This window comes from Sinohyriopsis cumingii, chromosome 1 (assembly GCF_028554795.1).
Source record: "Sinohyriopsis cumingii isolate HCF-2022 chromosome 1, ASM2855479v2, whole genome shotgun sequence".
Lineage (NCBI taxonomy): Eukaryota > Metazoa > Mollusca > Bivalvia > Unionida > Unionidae > Sinohyriopsis > Sinohyriopsis cumingii.
The window spans coordinates 9,885,834-9,910,433 of record NC_142961.1 but is presented as its reverse complement, the minus strand read 5'-3'; the positions used below and the strand labels follow the sequence as shown (position 1 = coordinate 9,910,433).

General features: G+C 39.4%; 1 protein-coding gene across 1 annotated transcript in view; it reads left to right on the top strand.

Moving 5' to 3' along the window:
* Positions 1-24,600, top strand: part of LOC149806401 (uncharacterized) — a 92,390-nt gene that overhangs the window by 49,774 nt on the left and 18,016 nt on the right. Inside the window, exons 6-7 of the mRNA XM_089952819.1 lie at positions 22,605-22,735; positions 24,178-24,370. Coding sequence (XP_089808945.1) covers positions 22,605-22,735; positions 24,178-24,370 — 324 coding nt within the window. The remainder of the gene's footprint in view (positions 1-22,604; positions 22,736-24,177; positions 24,371-24,600) is intronic.

The window sequence follows — 24,600 nt, the reverse complement described above, 5'->3', positions numbered from 1 at the left end:
ATCATGGTAAAACTTTCATCATACTTTGCTCTATATATATTTGCTCACCATGATACAAACTGCCTGATATTTTTCTATACACGCATTTACTCGCCATACTAGAAATATTCTCAGCCAAAACATAATTAAAAAAAGGTAAACCTAAGACAAACTTAGTAGTATGAATTATATCAGACCTCTGCTACACAGGTAACATACGAATGCACATTGTTACGTTTAGGGATATAAACTTATTTCAGTAAAATATAAAATCAAACAAAGTGAAAGAGTTAAAAAATAAATTCAAGGGTATGAATTCCTAGAATATTATCTTAAATTACACTATCAATTTAATATCAATCCGAAAACTATCCCAATGTATACCGAATGAAGGTTGTAATGCTCTTATGTGGCAACGTAATAGCACCACTGAAGAATCAAATCACAGTTCTTAATCAGAAAGGTTTTACTTTAAGGTAATCCCGTGAAAGTAGAATATCACTGAAATCCTTGAAGTTCCACATACACGGATAGATTTATTCAAATATTTAAGTTCTTGAATAAATTCACGAAATTCTGAAGGTACGGTCCGTTTTAGATGAAATATTTTGCCTTCTGCTAGTCCAAGGAACATATTAGAATTATAGATGAATCACGATTTCCTCACACGATTCTTACAAAACCGGCAGGTGAACTAAAGAATACTAACGTGGTGATGGAAGTCTCTTATTTAGTCTTTATGTGAGCAACAAATCAACAAAATCTGAATCACTTAAGGATTCTCGAACATTTAAATTATTAGATTGTGAAATAATTTAATAGACATGTTATGAACTTCTGGAATTATTTAGTCACTCAGCAACTATGGTGTGCATGTCTCTACAGGACAATTGCATTCCTATTATCATGTGACATTTTCGTGACCTTCATTCAAATTAACGCGAGGCTTACCTGACCAAAATAGTTGCTGACTTTACCTTGAAAAATCCTACACGTATTGTACATGTGCATTTACAATAACACACACCACCGCCTAATTTAAAGAATTAAATTATAAGGATCATAAACCCCAATAATTTAAATAAAACTATGTTATAAATTAATATTTCATACAGATATCCGTAACAATATTCATTGCACTTATAACAGTTGTTAGCATACATGTTGCTAATAGGTTTTTCTAAAAGAAAGTCTTTGACGTTCTTTAAAAATATAAGAAAACAATTGTTGTTCACATGACAAATAGTATTTGTATTGCTGTGGTATTCACACATGCTGATTATACCTTCGATACAAGGACACATAGAGCTTGACATAGCATAACCTTTATTGTGCTCTTTTAACCCACTAAATGTAGCGTAGGTAAATAAATAACTCCTTACAAGTAGAAACAAGTACCACACTGAATTAAAAACCTCAGTCCAACACACCGTCTTATATTATACATCCCAAGCTCAGTTTGACTCGAACAAACTCTAAAAATTTGAAAAACAAATACAATGTTAAATATTGGAATTGTACCTGATAGTTTCTTTGTATTGTTTACTAGGAAGATGAAAGGAGATGATATTAATGCTTTCTGAAACAATTTCGGTGCAATGCTTGTGAAAGACATCACCATATCCAACGGAGGTGATGATATTTTCACGCTAAATGACTACAACAATTTATATGACATAGAAAACTATGACATCTGTTATGACATAGAACTATGTGCTATTACCAGTATCTTTAAGAGCAATTACAATCCAAAAAAATTATCATGAATATTAAGTTGAGAAATCTATGATGAGGAAATGTACGCATTTTGAAATTGAAAATATACAGCTTTTGTGCATGAAAAAAAGTTTAGAATACCACTTGACTTTCAGATAATAATAGATCACTATCGTGTGATCTTACATGTAATGATATTTGTATCATTGCACATGTAAAATCCTATAAGGAAATAAGACGTGGTGACCAAGATTATGAAATTAAAACCTTTTGTTTGAGGTATGATGCAACTGGTAAGTGATAAGAACATGAATGTAATTGCCATATTCCATGATTACTCCACTACAAAGAATCGTCAGTAGTATATGGGGCCACCCTAGCGACAATGGGAATTAGCATTACAAAACCCCTTGGGCCACTCTAGCGACAAGGGAAATTTAACATGGAGAAAAACCCTGGGTCACTCTAGCGACAAGGGGAAATGAACATGGAAATTGAACATGGGAATGTCACCTGGGGATCCGTGGGAATTAAACATTGGTAACGTCATAGGTTTATAGGGTCAAAACCTTTTATAGGGTGAAATGTATTTGTAGGGACAAAGGGTTGATAGGGACAAACATAGACATACAGAAACAAACAAATACACATTGAAACACACAGAAAAGAGGACAGAAATATTCTAAAGAAAGACTCACAGATAGAATAGAGACTCGATAAAGAAAAGTCTGTTGTATGGGTTCAAAACATTTATTCAAGTACATATATACATGGGCTCTCTGGCCTGTGCTTTGGTCTAAGCACTATCCATTAAATACGTAAACATTTGAACATAAAAGAAACATATTGACGAGTTGTTTAGTTATTGACTCTAGTAAACTAATGTTTAAAATTAACGTTCACTCCTTTCTAAAATCACTTCATATGCAACGAATTTACATTAAATGTTCGTTTATAAGAAAAAGTTAAAACAAAACAAGTAACAAACAATCAAATAAGAGAAAGTTCGTGTTTGTCTCTCTATCCGTTACACACGTTGTTTAAAATCTGGTCAGCTACCACTTGTGTCCCAGCATAGATGTTTCCGATCTCGTATTCCCTGTCAGTCGTAAATCTGCTGTTACGTCCATCGTGCTAGGTACACTTATCGGTAAGCAGATCAAGAGCAGTGATCGTCTTCTTCCCATGGAGGTACAACATATGCCATATGAATAGTCACTTTTCCATCGGTGATGTCAAATTTTTCTCTCACCGACCGCACGTCTTCAATAGCCCTCAAAAGTTTGGAAGAAGTTATTTCTGCAGGTGTGCTAAATCCGAGACATACAGGCGAGTTCAAACTGTCGTGATACATAGATAGGCTCAAACGACCTTCATCTTTGACTTGGCAATGACATTTGAGTTCCTCTAACAGTGAGTCAAGTAGATCCGTAATGAAACCTGATACTTCCTCGGCTGGAACGTCAGACGCGAAGTCTTTAAATTTCACCGTGTAGGTGTAAGTTGTCGTTCTAAATTTTCTCGAGGTCGCTGTCTGGGTCATTTGGATGCTAAAATACTCCTTTAGGTCTATTGAATCCTTTCCCTTCTTGAACGCACTTTGCTGTGACGGTATGGTGGTGAAAGAGGTCAATGATGTTTGTTCCTTCTCGTTTTTCTTCTGCGTAGAGTTATTCATCTTTCTCGTCGCTTGTCCTCGCAATGAAGTGTCGTTCTTGGAAGTCGTCCCTTTTTATACTGGGTGATATCAGCATGTCCATAAGGTAAAGTTTTGTGGTCTGGAAGTTTCACTGGTTGCACGTAGTTTGTCATGGCATTAGTACATAACAACTAAGATGTGGTATTGCATTGGTGATGTGATCGTGAGGCATAGAATCACACCAGAGTTTCTCGTTGGACTTGAGTCTTACGCTCTATACTTGCTGTTTGAAAGGATTCATTTTTGTCGATTGGTCTTGGTAGTGACAATGAACTATTGGTCTTGGACGTTGTCCCTTTTTATATGCCGACAAATATCGATGTGACCGTACGGCAACGTAAAGTGATTGGGAAGTCTCACTCGCTTCTGGTACACGATTTGATAGATTTTTTCCAGGGGTCGACTGACGATGTGGTGAGTGGGTAAACGTACAATCTTGTTCGGTTGGTGAGTGGTCACTTTAAAGTTTCCATCCTCTCCCGATTGCAAGGCTTCTTTCAATACCCCAAAGTTGACCACTCGACTGGTACGATAATTCAGAGTCAGTCCTTTCACTTTGCACTCTGTGTGCACTTCTCCTTGTTTGTCCCGGTATTCGTAGCCGTAATTTTTAGGACCGCCACTCGCGAAACTTAGAATCTTGTCGTCGGGGTGTTCGTCTGTCCAGGCTCCTAAACGGTTTTCTTCGATGTTAGGGTGTTGCTGACCCGGTCGATCGATGTAGATGCAACTGTCCGTGTCAAAGTACAGGACGCGTTCCCCTAACAGTTCTAAAGCTTCGTACAATTTTAAGCGAGCATGAGCTGTCACGTAAGCTGCAATGATGACATTTCCAAAAGGGTCGTCTTGTACAAAGTCCAGATCTTCTTCGTAATTGACCAAGATCAAATTCTCTCGAACGACGTCCACGTGTTTCATGTATTTGGTTTTGTCGTGAATCATCTGGAAGTAGCGGGAAGGTTCTGTCAAATATTCCGTCTTGGGTAAACACGGTCGTTGTGCCATTTTACCCCACAAGCAATTTAACATCACTTTGGCAAACGATCGCCTGCCTTCGTTTTTCTCGATGTGGTCTAAAGAGATGCCTTCTTGTTCATAGTATTTCTCTTTGAATTGTATTTGGTCTTCGGGAGTGTGACACCAGGAAGGATAGCCGCTGGCTTCTTGTTTCAGTTTCAGAAAGGCATCCACGTAGTCAGCGAAAATGCCTTTCTGACTGGGATCACCCTTGTGGTATTGTTGTGTCTTGGGAAAGTGGCAAATTTCGTACACTTCTAACAGTTGGTATCCCATGTCCAGAGCTTTGAACAATTCTACGCTGACCCAGGTTCCCGTCAAGGCACGTTCTTCCTGGGTGTGCTGACAAGGTTGGTCTTGGTTGCACGTTTCGGCACAAGTACGGCACAATGGAAACATCAGTTTGCCTTGACAATGGTGAGGTAAGACGGGATGGTATAGGTTCGTGGGAGGCAAAACTTTACACTTGATCAAGCCTTCGTATTGTCGAATGTTTTTCATGTCGATGTGTTCCGTTAACAATTGCGGGTGCCCTACAGGAAAGCGACAATATTTGCACACGTAGGGATACAGCGAACACACGTCCAAGTATTTGATTTCTTCTCCTTTCTCTTCGTCGGCTTGGTACAGCAAACAGGTGGCATTGGTCCTTCCTCCGTACAAACTATCCCTCGGGTTCAGCGGGTCCATGAACTGGTAACTTTCCACGAGGCGTTTAAACTCGGGATCGGTTTTCATACGGTGATCGTACTCGTGTTCCCACATTTCCACCACTTGGTATCCTTCCTGTTCCAACTTTAGGCGCCGCTGACAAGTGTCCTGGTACAAGTCTTCCATGGTTCGTTGTAAAAACTGATTTTTAGTGCTACGATCAGGGTAACAGACGGGACATCCGTGAAATAAGCAACCGTTGAACTCGTACACGATCTTGGGGTTTTCTAAGTCCCAGCCATCGACCGAATACGTTCCGATGGTCTTTTCACCCCCTCCGTTGCGGGCATGCTGAATCCATTTGTTTTCCTTGTCGCACAAGTAATGTAACCAACGTAGGGCTTTGACCGAGTATTGACGTTTGACAAAGTTGGTCGTTTGAGGGCTGATGACAGCCACGGTGTTTTCAGGCATGAATCGTTGTCGATACACTAAGGAACACGCTTTGGCAATGGTGCAAGCTTCTTTCAAAGGATCGACCCCTCCGTGTTGCATGAACAGTTCTCGAAATTTTCCACAGCAACGCCGTAAAATGTCCACGTCGGAACGACAATACTTTAGCATTTCTTCCTGAAAGTCGAAAGGGTCCGAGGCGTGAGCCTGGTACCAAGCGTAGAAAGCTTCTCGTTGTTCGGTACGCATGTTGTCGGGGTCGTAATAGTGAGCCTCAGGTAAATGGGGTAGAACGGCGTGTTGATTGGCTTCCGTATTGAAAAAGTGTGGAAAGTACCCTTTAGCCATTTCTGTCATTCCAAACGTTTTAGGCATTCGACTCAAAGGCATGGCCAAATAGCTCATCGAATCTTTAAACTGTACTTGTCCCACTTGCATGAAAATGATTTTGGCTCCGTTCAAAGTCACTTTAGGACGTTCGGTGCCATGTTCCGTATAGTATCTGAGAAGAAACTGTCCATCGTATCCGGAGAAATTGTGAGCCATCACCGTGGCATGACGATGACAATCTCCGTAACGTTCGATGTCCTCTTGGCTCCACGTCTCGTCGATGGGGTTTAAGACCCATCGAGCGAAATCGGCTAGCGTGTTCGGTCCCCGAAAGATTTTTTCACGTCCTCCAGGAATCTTGCTGCAGTGAGGGCAATGACTGAAGATAGGTTCTTGAATGCACTTCTCGCACGCTCGATGAGCCACGCAGAAATTAGGAATGTGAATGCCGGTCTCTTGCATGCATTCGAAATCGAAAAAGATGAAATTGCTTTTCTTCTTGTGACCATCCTCTTTCTCTGGTTGGGTTTGGTATTTCTGCACGTAGCATTGGTGTTTCAAGTCCACGATGTGATGACAAATGTGACATTTTTTTTTTCCTGAACATACGTGTGCCTTGGTACTATTGGTACGTATGCCTTGTCCACACGTAGGGCACAATCTCAGGAGTTGACAAGCACATTTCTGCTGTGAACCTTGCGTCTTCAGATGTTGATGGTAACAGGCAGGGCTGACAAACGTGCGCAGACAAGCAGGACAATGCAATGGTTTTTGCCCTTCGCTCAGACAGGGTGGAGAGGCCAAACATCCTCGGCATTTCGATCCACAATGTTTGTGTTGCTCTCGATTATTATAACCACGGTCACATTTCTCACAGTAATATCTGTATCCCAGGAATCCGGGGATGGCGGTAATGGTATCGAAATGTTCATCGTGATAATAGACATGAATGTATTTTCCGTCCTTAAAGTCTTGGCCTCGAAACAACAGAGGTCCGCGCACTTCTTGAGGGTGCACTTTCAAGGTGTATCGTGGAGCTAGGGCATCTTGCAATTTTTGCATCTCAGGAATGCCACAGGGTGTGTCTTTGGACAGTCCGGCTTGTTGTAACAGGAGTTCTGCTTCATTTCGTTGTTTGGCTCGATCGGATCGTTGAATAGTTTTCCAGGTTCTTTTCCATTCTACCGTGTCGTTCTTGTTGGCATAGGTTCGTCCCACCACGATGGCACGGGCTAAACACATCTGGTCTTGAGGGTTGTTAATTCGGACGAGACTTGTTTTGGTGTTGCGAAGGTCGTCCACCAATAAGACCTTTTTGCGTCCAGTCCCTTGAGGAGGAGAGACGTGGGCCATTTTCAGTGTGGCTTTACCATCGGTGATGTCAAACTGATCATTAGATTGTTGTACGTGTTGAATCTTGTCCATGACTTTGGAAGGGGTTAGTTCTGCGGGTCTGCTAAACTCGATCCAAACAGGGGATTTCAAGCTGTCGTGATCTATGGATAGTGTCAAGAAATCGTCTTCTTTGGGTTGACATTGTCGCTTTAGTGTGGTGAGCAAAGAATCCCACATCTCGGTGATAAACCCTTCTGCTTTCTCCAATGGTACGTCGGACTTGAAATCTTTAAACTTCACCGTGTAGGTGTAAGTTGTGGTTCTAAATTTTCTAGAGGGTCGCTTTTCCGTCTCTCGAATGTGATAGTACTTTTCAGGGTTAACTGGTGGACTTTGGTTTGGAGTGGGCTCTCTATGTCTGGTCGCAGACGTGGAAGGTGTTGGTTCAGGTTTGCTCATGTCTTCGTTTTGAGCGAACACTTCTTTTCGTGTGTGAGGCGATACGTCACTTCGCTGCCTCTTACGTTCTTCTTCTCTCTCACTGAAATCGTGCGATCGTTTCATCTCGATTGCTGATTCAGAAATGATTTAACCAAGTTCATTCTCTCCATATATACCCTCTCTACCTCTTGTTGTCACAATGACTTGGTATATTTCACAAGGGCAAGTGAAAGCCAAGCATATAGGAGCGCAACGACAGCGGTGCGTCTTAAACACCTCATGCATCTTGATGACCCTTCGATTCAAACCCTACCACGAAAGAAAAAAGTTGCAAGAAAAAAACCCAGACAGTTGGTGTCTTCAAGAGAGCTAGAGACGCCGGCACTGTGTCGCTGGGACACGTACGTACTCCAGAAAACTACGCCACTCGACAACGTTGTCTCCTTCTCTCAGTCACTTCTACTTTGTCGCTGAATACATTCTACCAACCCTGTTTTAACACACGTTTCTTCATCTGATATTTTTAAAAAATATACTAAACGCATTTTTAAAAGAACTACCCTTTTTCGACAGCAGTGACGGCGTCTCCTCCTGCTGTTACCACTGTTGCTGCACAAAGATGATCTTTCCTTAAGATCAAAATATGAGACAGAGCAAGTAAGTTGTGAAGTTGAGCGGAGGTGTCTAAACAACAACTGTCAAGCCCCTATGTTCCATTTCTGTTTGTGATAATAACTTGTGATACTTCACATTTTCTAAAGTGGAAATCTTTACAAACCGTACAAAAGTTATATGACTTTGGCTTTTGACAGTTGTACAGACTCTTCACTTTATAAGTGTCACGAGAAAATAGTGTATCCAAGTTTTACCATTTTCCAAAACACCCACACACTTGCAACGTGACCAGAATCTGTACTTCTTTATTTGTGGATATCCAACAGACCCGTCCCAGCATATATAGCTGGTTAAGAACTGTAGGAATATCACCTCATTTTTTTTCAGAAATATCAAAGCTTTTATGTGTATCTTCCCTGTTCCACCCTTTATTAGTGCTTAGGTATATTCCCTAAAAAACACAAACAATTTGGAACAAAATTAAATTTTGAATTAAGGTTTCTCTCTGTTTATACATTTTTTTTTTCAAGTTGTTGGTACATGGCATATGACATCCAAATAGTTTCTCAAACTGAGAGGCATTTCTACACGTCATTGCCTTTGTTAAATTCGGTTTTGTTGGTTAGTCATCGTTAATCTTTAATTCTATTTTTATGATGTATTTCTTTTTTGCTAGAAGATTTAATTTATTTATGTTGTTTAGTCTGTTGCTGCAAAAAAGAAAATTCATGTATCTATAGCAAAGTGTTTAAGTTTGTTCAGTTTTTTATTTCAAGCTCTACAAAAGGTACCAAGTTTGTCTTGCAAAGGGATTGAAACTTTAAGTTACGCGGACGTGAAGGAAAACATACCTTTGTTACTACAATTTGCTGTCTTTGTGTTCGTTCTAATCATGCTTGCCTTATATCTTTTTGTTTTAGGATCATATTTCTTCTGATGTAAATACATACATCAATGGATAGACAGCTTGGGTTATCATCCTTGAGGTTCACTGTACTTTTAGTTTCTTTACTTCATACAAACCCCAAAATCACTAGCTTGAAGGGGAAAAAATAACAAAAAACTGACACCTGGTACTGTAACACATCTGTCTCTGTTGATGTGAGTGTGCTTGACAAAATGTTTGAGTAAGATTAAAAATGTTTGTCAGTTTCAAAACTCGAACCAGTACTGTGGCCGTTTAATATTTTCATGTGGCAAGAAGAAATGGTACAATACGCAACAAAGGGATTGTACATTTACGCTCCAATCTGTCTGCACTGCAATGGTAACAACGCTCTTGCGTTGACATTATTTTGCCACACTACCTAAGAAAAAACAATTCATCACTCATCATAAACGATTTCATTGGCTGTACATATTTTCTTACCGCTTTCGCTTCGAATTGACTTCAGTACCTTTTCGCACAGTGACAAGATCGGACGTGTTTTTTGCTTTTTTTTTATTCTGCGGCTGGTCGCTACACTACTTGCTCTGAATTTACAACCAAACATTGTGTTACGCATTGTAAGTGACTTCATTGGGCCAACCGATATTTTACACTTCTATCTCTATTCATGTGTGTGTGCTTGTCAAAGTGTTTGAGTAAGATTAAAAATGTTTGTCAGTTTCAAAACGCGAACCAGTACTGTGGCCAATTAGTATTTGATCTGGCAAGAAGAAATGGTACAATACGAAACAAAGGGTTTGTACGTTTACACTCTCCAATCTGTCTGCACTGCAATGGTAACAACGCTCTTGCGTTGACATTATTTTGCCACACTACCTAAGAAAAAAACAATGCACCACTCATCATAAACGATTTCATTGGCTATACTTATTTTCTTACCGCTTTCGCTTCGAATTGACTTCAGTACCGTTTCGCACAGTGACAAGATCGGACGTGTTTTTTTTTTTTTGTTTTTTTTTTTTATTCTGCGTCTGGTCGCTACTCTACTTGCCCTGAATTTACAACCAAACAATGTGTTGCACATTTTAAGTGACTTCATTGGTCAGTCGATATTTTCCACCGCCTTAGCTTCAAATTGGTTTCACTTGTTATTCGCACCGCGAGATGATCAGACGCGTTTTTCTGTACCTGACCATTAGTCACTTCACAAACAATAAAACCAACACACAAATGATCACGCCATGGGCGACTCATGGAAATTATGTTAGTCATGTTACGAAATATATCACGACTTGTTTGGATGTACTTTTCTGTGGTCACTCTTTAATCACATGCGTCTTCAGTTCACTCTTGTGATATTTTTTAAAGGGTGTATTTTTTCTATGGATGTGATTGTTATGTGCTATATGTTCTTTTATGTTTTCAGTGATTTTACTTTATATCTGTATTTTAATTTAGATGTATAGACTATGTAGTCTGAAATAAAGAATTCTTATCTTATCTTATGTAAGTGGAATGAGTGTTTCTTTGAAACTTTCGTAAGGAAAATATACCGTAAAAAAACAAACGTACGTGTCGTGATATTTTTAAAGTAGGAATACATGCTTTCTCTCTCTCTCTCTCTCTCTCTCTGTGGTTTTGATTTATACCCTAATGAAATATGTTCCCGTTTGAAGATACCTCTCCAAAATTGTGATCAGTGGTCACCATAATTACGCGAACTGTTCCGTTTGTCATCTTATTTTTTTCAAAAGTTTACACTCTAAAAAATTGTAGAACGATTTTTTTTCTTCCATCAGTAAATCTTTGGATAAAATAAAAGCTTGAGTTTGCACAATTCTGGTATCTTAACTTTATCCTATTTTGGAACTGAAACATGTCACGGAATTTTTTTTCTTCTAACATTAGATTTACAGTTTTCAGAAAAAAAGACAATCACACGGCTTTTTCAAGAATGAAGCAAGCGACATTGCACTGTATAACCCTGCCTATGGTTAACTCTGAATTCTAAAGTCAAAACATGGATTCAGGAAAAAATGTAACAATGTTCGTCTTAGGAGGATAGGACGAACATTGTTACATTTTTTCCTGAATCCATGTTTTGACTTTAGAATTCAGAGTTAACCATAGGCAGGGTTATACAGTGCAATGTCGCTTGCTTCATTCTTGAAAAAGCCGTGTGATTGTCTTTTTTTCTGAAAACTGTAAATCTAATGTTAGAAGAAAAAAAATTCCGTGACATGTTTCAGTTCCAAAATAGGATAAAGTTAAGATACCAGAATTGTGCAAACTCAAGCTTTTATTTTATCCAAAGATTTACTGATGGAAGAAAAAAAATCGTTCTACAATTTTTTAGAGTGTAAACTTTTGAAAAAAATAAGATGACAAACGGAACAGTTCGCGTAATTATGGTGACCACTGATCACAATTTTGGAGAGGTATCTTCAAACGGGAACATATTTCATTAGGGTATAAATCAAAACCACAGAGAGAGAGAGAGAGAGAGAGAGAGAAAGCATGTATTCCTACTTTAAAAATATCACGACACGTACGTTTGTTTTTTTACGGTATATTTTCCTTACGAAAGTTTCAAAGAAACACTCATTCCACTTACATAAGATAAGATAAGAATTCTTTATTTCAGACTACATAGTCTATACATCTAAATTAAAATACAGATATAAAGTAAAATCACTGAAAACATAAAAGAACATATAGCACATAACAATCACATCCATAGAAAAAATACACCCTTTAAAAAATATCACAAGAGTGAACTGAAGACGCATGTGATTAAAGAGTGACCACAGAAAAGTACATCCAAACAAGTCGTGATATATTTCGTAACATGACTAACATAATTTCCATGAGTCGCCCATGGCGTGATCATTTGTGTGTTGGTTTTATTGTTTGTGAAGTGACTAATGGTCAGGTACAGAAAAACGCGTCTGATCATCTCGCGGTGCGAATAACAAGTGAAACCAATTTGAAGCTAAGGCGGTGGAAAATATCGACTGACCAATGAAGTCACTTAAAATGTGCAACACATTGTTTGGTTGTAAATTCAGGGCAAGTAGAGTAGCGACCAGACGCAGAATAAAAAAAAAAAACAAAAAAAAAAAAAACACGTCCGATCTTGTCACTGTGCGAAACGGTACTGAAGTCAATTCGAAGCGAAAGCGGTAAGAAAATAAGTATAGCCAATGAAATCGTTTATGATGAGTGGTGCATTGTTTTTTTCTTAGGTAGTGTGGCAAAATAATGTCAACGCAAGAGCGTTGTTACCATTGCAGTGCAGACAGATTGGAGAGTGTAAACGTACAAACCCTTTGTTGCGTATTGTACCATTTCTTCTTGCCAGATCAAATACTAAACGGCCACAGTACTGGTTCGCGTTTTGAAACTGACAAACATTTTTAATCTTACTCAAACACTTTGACAAGCACACACACATGAATAGAGATAGAAGTGTAAAATATCGGTTGGCCCAATGAAGTCACTTACAATGCGTAACACAATGTTTGGTTGTAAATTCAGAGCAAGTAGTGTAGCGACCAGCCGCAGAATAAAAAAAAAGCAAAAAACACGTCCGATCTTGTCACTGTGCGAAAAGGTACTGAAGTCAATTCGAAGCGAAAGCGGTAAGAAAATATGTACAGCCAATGAAATCGTTTATGATGAGTGATGAATTGTTTTTTCTTAGGTAGTGTGGCAAAATAATGTCAACGCAAGAGCGTTGTTACCATTGCAGTGCAGACAGATTGGAGCGTAAATGTACAATCCCTTTGTTGCGTATTGTACCATTTCTTCTTGCCACATGAAAATATTAAACGGCCACAGTACTGGTTCGAGTTTTGAAACTGACAAACATTTTTAATCTTACTCAAACATTTTGTCAAGCACACTCACATCAACAGAGACAGATGTGTTACAGTACCAGGTGTCAGTTTTTTGTTATTTTTTCCCCTTCAAGCTAGTGATTTTGGGGTTTGTATGAAGTAAAGAAACTAAAAGTACAGTGAACCTCAAGGATGATAACCCAAGCTGTCTATCCATTGATGTATGTATTTACATCAGAAGAAATATGATCCTAAAACAAAAAGATATAAGGCAAGCATGATTAGAACGAACACAAAGACAGCAAATTGTAGTAACAAAGGTATGTTTTCCTTCACGTCCGCGTAACTTAAAGTTTCAATCCCTTTGCAAGACAAACTTGGTACCTTTTGTAGAGCTTGAAATAAAAAACTGAACAAACTTAAACACTTTGCTATAGATACATGAATTTTCTTTTTTGCAGCAACAGACTAAACAACATAAATAAATTAAATCTTCTAGCAAAAAAGAAATACATCATAAAAATAGAATTAAAGATTAACGATGACTAACCAACAAAACCGAATTTAACAAAGGCAATGACGTGTAGAAATGCCTCTCAGTTTGAGAAACTATTTGGATGTCATATGCCATGTACCAACAACTTGAAAAAAAAAATGTATAAACAGAGAGAAACCTTAATTCAAAATTTAATTTTGTTCCAAATTGTTTGTGTTTTTTAGGGAATATACCTAAGCACTAATAAAGGGTGGAACAGGGAAGATACACATAAAAGCTTTGATATTTCTGAAAAAAAATGAGGTGATATTCCTACAGTTCTTAACCAGCTATATATGCTGGGACGGGTCTGTTGGATATCCACAAATAAAGAAGTACAGATTCTGGTCACGTTGCAAGTGTGTGGGTGTTTTGGAAAATGGTAAAACTTGGATACACTATTTTCTCGTGACACTTATAAAGTGAAGAGTCTGTACAACTGTCAAAAGCCAAAGTCATATAACTTTTGTACGGTTTGTAAAGATTTCCACTTTAGAAAATGTGAAGCATCACAAGTTATTATCACAAACAGAAATGGAACATAGGGGCTTGACAGTTGTTGTTTAGACACCTCCGCTCAACTTCACAACTTACTTGCTCTGTCTCATATTTTGATCTTAAGGAAAGATCATCTTTGTGCAGCAACAGTGGTAACAGCAGGAGGAGACGCCGTCACTGCTGTCGAAAAAGGGTAGTTCTTTTAAAAATGCGTTTAGTATATTTTTTAAAAATATCAGATGAAGAAACGTGTGTTAAAACAGGGTTGGTAGAATGTATTCAGCGACAAAGTAGAAGTGACTGAGAGAAGGAGACAACGTTGTCGAGTGGCGTAGTTTTCTGGAGTACGTACGTGTCCCAGCGACACAGTGCCGGCGTCTCTAGCTCTCTTGAAGACACCAACTGTCTGGGTTTTTTTCTTGCAACTTTTTTCTTTCGTGGTAGGGTTTGAATCGAAGGGTCATCAAGATGCATGAGGTGTTTAAGACGCACCGCTGTCGTTGCGCTCCTATATGCTTGGCTTTCACTTGCCCTTGTGAAATATACCAAGTCATTGTGACAACAAGAGGTAGAGAGGGTATATATGGAGAGAATGAACTTGGTTAAATCATTTCTGAATCAGCAATCGAGATGAAACGATCGCACGATTTCAGTGAGAGAGAAGAAGAACGTAAGAGGCAGCGAAGTGACGTATCGCCTCACACACGAAAAGAAGTGTTCGCTCAAAACGAAGACATGAGCAAACCTGAACCAACACCTTCCACGTCTGCGACCAGACATAGAGAGCCCACTCCAAACCAAAGTCCACCAGTTAACCCTGAAAAGTACTATCACATTCGAGAGACGGAAAAGCGACCCTCTAGAAAATTTAGAACCACAACTTACACCTACACGGTGAAGTTTAAAGATTTCAAGTCCGACGTACCATTGGAGAAAGCAGAAGGGTTTATCACCGAGATGTGGGATTCTTTGCTCACCACACTAAAGCGACAATGTCAACCCAAAGAAGACGATTTCTTGACACTATCCATAGATCACGACAGCTTGAAATCCCCTGTTTGGATCGAGTTTAGCAGACCCGCAGAACTAACCCCTTCCAAAGTCATGGACAAGATTCAACACGTACAACAATCTAATGATCAGTTTGACATCACCGATGGTAAAGCCACACTGAAAATGGCCCACGTCTCTCCTCCTCAAGGGACTGGACGCAAAAAGGTCTTATTGGTGGACGACCTTCGCAACACCAAAACAAGTCTCGTCCGAATTAACAACCCTCAAGACCAGATGTGTTTAGCCCGTGCCATCGTGGTGGGACGAACCTATGCCAACAAGAACGACACGGTAGAATGGAAAAGAACCTGGAAAACTATTCAACGATCCGATCGAGCCAAACAACGAAATGAAGCAGAACTCCTGTTACAACAAGCCGGACTGTCCAAAGACACACCCTGTGGCATTCCTGAGATGCAAAAAATTGCAAGATGCCCTAGCTCCACGATACACCTTGAAAGTGCACCCTCAAGAAGTGCGCGGACCTCTGTTGTTTCGAGGCCAAGACTTTAAGGACGGAAAATACATTCATGTCTATTATCACGATGAACATTTCGATACCATTACCGCCATCCCCGGATTCCTGGGATACAGATATTACTGTGAGAAATGTGACCGTGGTTATAATAATCGAGAGCAACACAAACATTGTGGATCGAAATGCCGAGGATGTTTGGCCTCTCCACCCTGTCTGAGCGAAGGGCAAAAACCATTGCATTGTCCTGCTTGTCTGCGCACGTTTGTCAGCCCTGCCTGTTACCATCAACATCTGAAGACGCAAGGTTCACAGCAGAAATGTGCTTGTCAACTCCTGAGATTGTGCCCTACGTGTGGACAAGGCATACGTACCAATAGTACCAAGGCACACGTATGTTCAGGAAAAAAAAAATGTCACATTTGTCATCACATCGTGGACTTGAAACACCAATGCTACGTGCAGAAATACCAAACCCAACCAGAGAAAGAGGATGGTCACAAGAAGAAAAGCAATTTCATCTTTTTCGATTTCGAATGCATGCAAGAGACCGGCATTCACATTCCTAATTTCTGCGTGGCTCATCGAGCGTGCGAGAAGTGCATTCAAGAACCTATCTTCAGTCATTGCCCTCACTGCAGCAAGATTCCTGGAGGACGTGAAAAAATCTTTCGGGGACCGAACACGCTAGCCGATTTCGCTCGATGGGTCTTAAACCCCATCGACGAGACGTGGAGCCAAGAGGACATCGAACGTTACGGAGATTGTCATCGTCATGCCACGGTGATGGCTCACAATTTCTCCGGATACGATGGACAGTTTCTTCTCAGATACTATACGGAACATGGCACCGAACGTCCTAAAGTGACTTTGAACGGAGCCAAAATCATTTTCATGCAAGTGGGACAAGTACAGTTTAAAGATTCGATGAGCTATTTGGCCATGCCTTTGAGTCGAATGCCTAAAACGTTTGGAATGACAGAAATGGCTAAAGGGTACTTTCCACACTTTTTCAATACGGAAGCCAATCAACACGCCGTTCTACCCCATTTACCTGAGGCTCACTATTACGACCCCGACAACATGCGTACCGAACAACGAGAAGCTTTCTACGCTTGGTACCAGGCTCACGCCTCGGACCCTTTCGACTTTCAGGAAGAAATGCTAAAGTATTGTCGTTCCGACGTGGACATTTTACGGCGTTGCTGTGGAAAATTTCGAGAACTGTTCATGCAACACGGAGGGGTCGATCCTTTGAAAGAAGCTTGCACCATTGCCAAAGCGTGTTCCTTAGTGTATCGACAACGATTCATGCCTGAAAACACCGTGGCTGTCATCAGCCCTCAAACGACCAACTTTGTCAAACGTCAATACTCGGTCAAAGCCCTACGTTGGTTACATTACTTGTGCGACAAGGAAAACAAATGGATTCAGCATGCCCGCAACGGAGGGGGTGAAAAGACCATCGGAACGTATTCGGTCGATGGCTGGGACTTAGAAAACCCCAAGATCGTGTACGAGTTCAACGGTTGCTTATTTCACGGATGTCCCGTCTGTTACCCTGATCGTAGCACTAAAAATCAGTTTTTACAACGAACCATGGAAGACTTGTACCAGGACACTTGTCAGCGGCGCCTAAAGTTGGAACAGGAAGGATACCAAGTGGTGGAAATGTGGGAACACGAGTACGATCACCGTATGAAAACCGATCCCGAGTTTAAACGCCTCGTGGAAAGTTACCAGTTCATGGACCCGCTGAACCCGAGGGATAGTTTGTACGGAGGAAGGACCAATGCCACCTGTTTGCTGTACCAAGCCGACGAAGAGAAAGGAGAAGAAATCAAATACTTGGACGTGTGTTCGCTGTATCCCTACGTGTGCAAATATTGTCGCTTTCCTGTAGGGCACCCGCAATTGTTAACGGAACACATCGACATGAAAAACATTCGACAATACGAAGGCTTGATCAAGTGTAAAGTTTTGCCTCCCACGAACCTATACCATCCCGTCTTACCTCACCATTGTCAAGGCAAACTGATGTTTCCATTGTGCCGTACTTGTGCCGAAACGTGCAACCAAGACCAACCTTGTCAGCACACCCAGGAAGAACGTGCCTTGACGGGAACCTGGGTCAGCGTAGAATTGTTCAAAGCTCTGGACATGGGATACCAACTGTTAGAAGTGTACGAAATTTGCCACTTTCCCAAGACACAACAATACCACAAGGGTGATCCCAGTCAGAAAGGCATTTTCGCTGACTACGTGGATGCCTTTCTGAAACTGAAACAAGAAGCCAGCGGCTATCCTTCCTGGTGTCACACTCCCGAAGACCAAATACAATTCAAAGAGAAATACTATGAACAAGAAGGCATCTCTTTAGACCACATCGAGAAAAACGAAGGCAGGCGATCGTTTGCCAAAGTGATGTTAAATTGCTTGTGGGGTAAAATGGCACAACGACCGTGTTTACCCAAGACGGAATATTTGACAGAACCTTCCCGCTACTTCCAGATGATTCACGACAAAACCAAATACATGAAACACGTGGACGTCGTTCGAGAGAATTTGATCTTGGTCAATTACGAAGAAGATCTGGACTTTGTACAAGACGACCCTTTTGGAAATGTCATCATTGCAGCTTACGTGACAGCTCATGCTCGCTTAAAATTGTACGAAGCTTTAGAACTGTTAGGGGAACGCGTCCTGTACTTTGACACGGACAGTTGCATCTACATCGATCGACCGGGTCAGCAACACCCTAACATCGAAGAAAACCGTTTAGGAGCCTGGACAGACGAACACCCCGACGACAAGATTCTAAGTTTCGCGAGTGGCGGTCCTAAAAATTACGGCTACGAATACCGGGACAAACAAGGAGAAGTGCACACAGAGTGCAAAGTGAAAGGACTGACTCTGAATTATCGTACCAGTCGAGTGGTCAACTTTGGGGTATTGAAAGAAGCCTTGCAATCGGGAGAGGATGGAAACTTTAAAGTGACCACTCACCAACCGAACAAGATTGTACGTTTACCCACTCACCACATCGTCAGTCGACCCCTGGAAAAAATCTATCAAATCGTGTACCAGAAGCGAGTGAGACTTCCCAATCACTTTACGTTGCCGTACGGTCACATCGATATTTGTCGGCATATAAAAAGGGACAACGTCCAAGACCAATAGTTCATTGTCACTACCAAGACCAATCGACAAAAATGAATCCTTTCAAACAGCAAGTATAGAGCGTAAGACTCAAGTCCAACGAGAAACTCTGGTGTGATTCTATGCCTCACGATCACATCACCAATGCAATACCACATCTTAGTTGTTATGTACTAATGCCATGACAAACTACGTGCAACCAGTGAAACTTCCAGACCACAAAACTTTACCTTATGGACATGCTGATATCACCCAGTATAAAAAGGGACGACTTCCAAGAACGACACTTCATTGCGAGGACAAGCGACGAGAAAGATGAATAACTCTACGCAGAAGAAAAACGAGAAGGAACAAACATCATTGACCTCTTTCACCACCATACCGTCACAGCAAAGTGCGTTCAAGAAGGGAAAGGATTCAATAGACCTAAAGGAGTATTTTAGCATCCAAATGACCCAGACAGCGACCTCGAGAAAATTTAGAACGACAACTTACACCTACACGGTGAAATTTAAAGACTTCGCGTCTGACGTTCCAGCCGAGGAAGTATCAGGTTTCATTACGGATCTACTTGACTCACTGTTAGAGGAACTCAAATGTCATTGCCAAGTCAAAGATGAAGGTCGTTTGAGCCTATCTATGTATCACGACAGTTTGAACTCGCCTGTATGTCTCGGATTTAGCACACCTGCAGAAATAACTTCTTCCAAACTTTTGAGGGCTATTGAAGACGTGCGGTCGGTGAGAGAAAAATTTGACATCACCGATGGAAAAGTGACTATTCATATGGCATATGTTGTACCTCCATGGGAAGAAGACGATCACTGCTCTTGATCTGCTTACCGATAAGTGTACCTAGCACGATGGACGTAACAGCAGATTTACGACTGACAGGGAATACGAGATCGGAAACATCTATGCTGGGACACAAGTGGTAGCTGACCAGATTTTAAACAACGTGTGTAACGGATAGAGAGACAAACACGAACTTTCTCTTATTTGATTGTTTGTTACTTGTTTTGTTTTAACTTTTTCTTATAAACGAACATTTAATGTAAATTCGTTGCATATGAAGTGATTTTAGAAAGGAGTGAACGTTAATTTTAAACATTAGTTTACTAGAGTCAATAACTAAACAACTCGTCAATATGTTTCTTTTATGTTCAAATGTTTACGTATTTAATGGATAGTGCTTAGACCAAAGCACAGGCCAGAGAGCCCATGTATATATGTACTTGAATAAATGTTTTGAACCCATACAACAGACTTTTCTTTATCGAGTCTCTATTCTATCTGTGAGTCTTTCTTTAGAATATTTCTGTCCTCTTTTCTGTGTGTTTCAATGTGTATTTGTTTGTTTCTGTATGTCTATGTTTGTCCCTATCAACCCTTTGTCCCTACAAATACATTTCACCCTATAAAAGGTTTTGACCCTATAAACCTATGACGTTACCAATGTTTAATTCCCACGGATCCCCAGGTGACATTCCCATGTTCAATTTCCATGTTCATTTCCCCTTGTCGCTAGAGTGACCCAGGGTTTTTCTCCATGTTAAATTTCCCTTGTCGCTAGAGTGGCCCAAGGGGTTTTGTAATGCTAATTCCCATTGTCGCTAGGGTGGCCCCATATACTACTATCGTCCTCATAACAGTAAATGCAATATTAACGAATCGTACCCTTTATTCTCCACAAACGAAATTAACAAGGCGATTATCGCTTATAGATTATCGATTATCGTTCATTGATTATCGCCGTATTTGCATCGGCATATAGAGGATTACTATAAATTAGAGAAAATAAGAAGCAAATGACTTTGATAAAGAATTTGTTTGAACTAATGAATTACAGATGGCGAATTTGTAAAGAGGAACAACAGCTAAAACATTTACAAATTACATATTTTTAAATGTTAGGAAAATGATTTGCCATAATAACATTATTGAAGACGATTTAAGACTGCTCAGTTTGAAAATCAAGAAAATCAATTAAGAAAATAAAACGAATTTACGGTGTTATTACAGTGTTACATGCTTTAAAATAGTTGATGTACCAGTGTTACTACAACTTGCTCAAACACAACTGCGGCGTAGTTACAGTGGTACAGCTTTCAAAACGGTTGATGTACGAGTCTTTGCTACAACTTGCTGAAACACAACTGCGGCTCAGTTACAGTGTACCAGTCTTTGCTACAACTTGCTGAAACACAACTGCGGCTCAGTTACAGTGTTACGTTATTCAAAACGGTTGTTTTACAAGTGCCACTACAACAACCTTAAAAACAACCAGCGTGTAGTTACAGTGTTACAATTTTCATAGCCTTGATGTACCTCAACAAGCTCAACAATTACTGCGATGATAGAATCGATGATTCATGACTAATAAAGACTGACTGTATATCGATGTTCAGACGAAACGTGTTGCAATGACATGAATAATGACACTAGTGACTACTGAAAGGATAACACATATGGTACGCTACAAATTAACAATAGCGTTAATTACCTTTTCATGGATCAGTTAAATGACGTTCCAATCAGAGAATTTTGTGGGCCAAGGTGAGACTTCAGTCTTTCATAATTGATGCAAATGAAGAGAAAATCGACAAAGAATTTCTTTTCAAAATGTGTTATCAACACGAATTAAAAATTTGAAATGTACAAAGATAGCTGATTAAATAGCAAAGTAAATTACCAGCAATGAACTCATCCAGGGTAAATTACCAGCAATGAACTCGTCCAGGGTAAATTACCAGCAATGAACTCGTCCAGGTCATACAATAAGAGAAGGATAAGAACAAAATGAACAACGTAACGCTGTTTATTCATCACGTCTACATGTTCATGTTGGCGTATTTACACAAATTAGATCAAATATTTATTGTGTTTCTAAAATGTACTACTCATATAGTATTAAAATTAAAATTAAAAGTATATTCAATCCTGATTCTTGAATGCTCCTAACCTTAAATTTCATCAAAAAACTTCCGAAGGAAAACTTTTGATCGCTATGGACTTTTAAAATTTTGGTCAGGTACTAAACATGGTCATGAAAGAGGATATTGAGTCTATCATAACAAATAACAGGGTAGTACGAATTTTTCAACTAAGCATATTTCATTGTAACATCACAGCACATGACATTCATTCCAGGTTTATACTGGATCACACGTTTAGCTTGACTTCATCGAAAGATGTCCTAATAATTAAGCATTGATTTTGCCGTATGTATTTGTCGGGGTGAGTAAATGATGAACTTATCTTTTCTTTATCAGCAGCGTGGCGCTGTCAGCACTCAGTATTGGAGATATTCGTGATGACTATGTCCCGTTGATTGTCTTCAAAGCATCATATAAGTTTTTCATGTCATTCATGTATGCGTATGACTGAATCGCATTTGCGTTATTGCTCAGGTACAAGTCTTGCAACTCTGTGAGTTTGCAATGGACGGTCCTCTTGAAGGTGTTGAAATCCGCATTTTTAGACTAGGATATTGCTGTCACCTAATCGGGTCTTCTGTAATTGGTGGTTCTCATCCAGAAGTCTCCGTATGATAGCATCGTTCTAATAAAACCAATCCCAGTGTTTATTTGCGGTGGGACAGAGGGTTTTAGATGCAATTGAGTAGACTGAGTCTCTGAAGGATGCCCCGTTTCCCTCGACATTTTCGAAGTTTAGATCGATTGGATCCAGTTATATAGATTATATTTCAAAACTTTTATTCAATTTTTTCATTTGGTTCATTGAATTTGAGCAAAATGGCGATTGTCTGATTAAATTGTTGTTATTTTTAAATAATAAAGTATTTAAAGTATTTATTAAATTTTGGATCTTTCTTATATAAATTATTTGGACTTAAGTTTGGATGGACATATTTCTAAGCACATGTAAATGACAGGGTTATTTATTCCTTTAATTTCAAGCGATCGACTTGGGGCTGTTTATGATGACAAGTCCAAACAAAGATGCTTTCAGTAATAACACGCAGCTTGAGATCCAGGACGGTAAAACGTGGATAGAGACTTTCTCAAATTCAGGTGTAAACTACATAACGGTACGTTCTTCAAATTGTTTCTTATTAGGTTTCAGTCCATTTAGCTTCAAACGCATTTGAACAATACAAATATTAGAATTTATGTCCTGTCCTCTTGGGTAGCTTTCTCAGTTTAGCACAGGGAGTTTTAAAAGCTAATCTTATTTATTGGTACACACCATAGTTCGATAAATCAACCTCCATATCTGTATTGGTACGTTCATACGAGGATATATGTTTGGTGGCTAATTTATGAGACTGTACGTACAAATGCCTACAAAATACTCACGTGTAACGGTTTCTTAGCTCAAATATGTGAGAATTTGTACTACACTCTTTGAGATATTACTAATGTCTATAAATTTTGTTTTCTTCTGTTTACCTTATTCCTGAATTTCAGTGGCTCGGTGGTTAGCGTGCTGGACTCAAGAACAGAACACGACAGGTTTAAATTATGGCCAGATTTTTACCGGCCTTGATATGTCCCTAGGCAAGACCCATTATTCTGATTGCCTCAGCATAATATAATCTTTCAAAAGTGTTGATGTATCTTTTAAAACAATCAGACAATCAATCAAAATGAAGACTTTCTGCTGAGTTACCAATTGCATGATCTTTACACCTAATAGCGACCGCTCCTATGGTCTAAGTGGTTAGAGCGTCCGCCTCTAATGCGTGAGGTCGCTATATGACTGAAACATTGGTAAAGCTACACTGAAAATAAAAATCACACACACACACACACACACACACACACACACACACACACACGCACACAGACACACACACACCTAATAGTGACATAAGTGCTTCTCATTCAGCTGATGGACAGTTGCTAAAGTTTATTCACTTTCAAAATAAGACTTGAAAGCATGGCCAAAAGCTTATCAACTATATTTGCATAATTCAGTCGATCGATTTACCATAATTTGTCCACAATGCGATTGAAGAATTTTTCTCCATACGTATGTACTTGAGAAAGGTTCACTGACTGAGAGTGATTTTCATAGCATGAATTATTTTATTATAAACAAGCATACATATAGACATACTTTATTATTTGATATTTGATATAAAAATTATATATTTGACATTTGATATGAAAATTGTATATTTGACACATAATATGAAAATTGTATTAGAATATAATGGACAACATCATCAGTAAGTGGATACTTCCAAATATGTATTATTTTATTTTAGAAATACACTTATCGTGTAAGATTGAATTGACTGACCTTTTATCATCGACCAGTAAGGACATCATGACCAGACGTCAAGAGTATCAGTTCTTACCTCTTAAACATTGCAAGCTGACGCTACACCAGAGTCAGTTTGTCCTGAAACATAATTTAAAAAATTGTATTTAAGATTAAACACTAAACACGGTAATACATAAATATGAGGTTACCAAAAATAATAAAGAACAATAAAAAACACGCACAAACCACATTGTTTTTCAGGGATGGGTACAGAACAATGGGAATGGTACGTTACCGTTTACGTCGTCTGGTTCGCCTTATATCATAGTGTCATACCTAACCAAATCCAGTCCATCCCTTACGGACTATTGTTACGACGCTTTTGGCACACCGAATAACATGTACCACATTGGACCCTCATCAACTGTGGTTTGGGCCCACACCTTCCAGAATGGTGAGATATAGTTGTTGTATTATGTAACTTTGTTATCAAATAAAAAAACCACTACCATAAATAATAACAAAAATAACAATAACATCAACAACTGCGACAGTACTAACAGTGATAGGAGCAATAACATCGTAAGTGGCATTAATAGTAATGATGATAATAATTATATATATAAGTAAATAATGACAATAATAATAACTATGTTGACGATGACATAAATGATAACAAAGAAG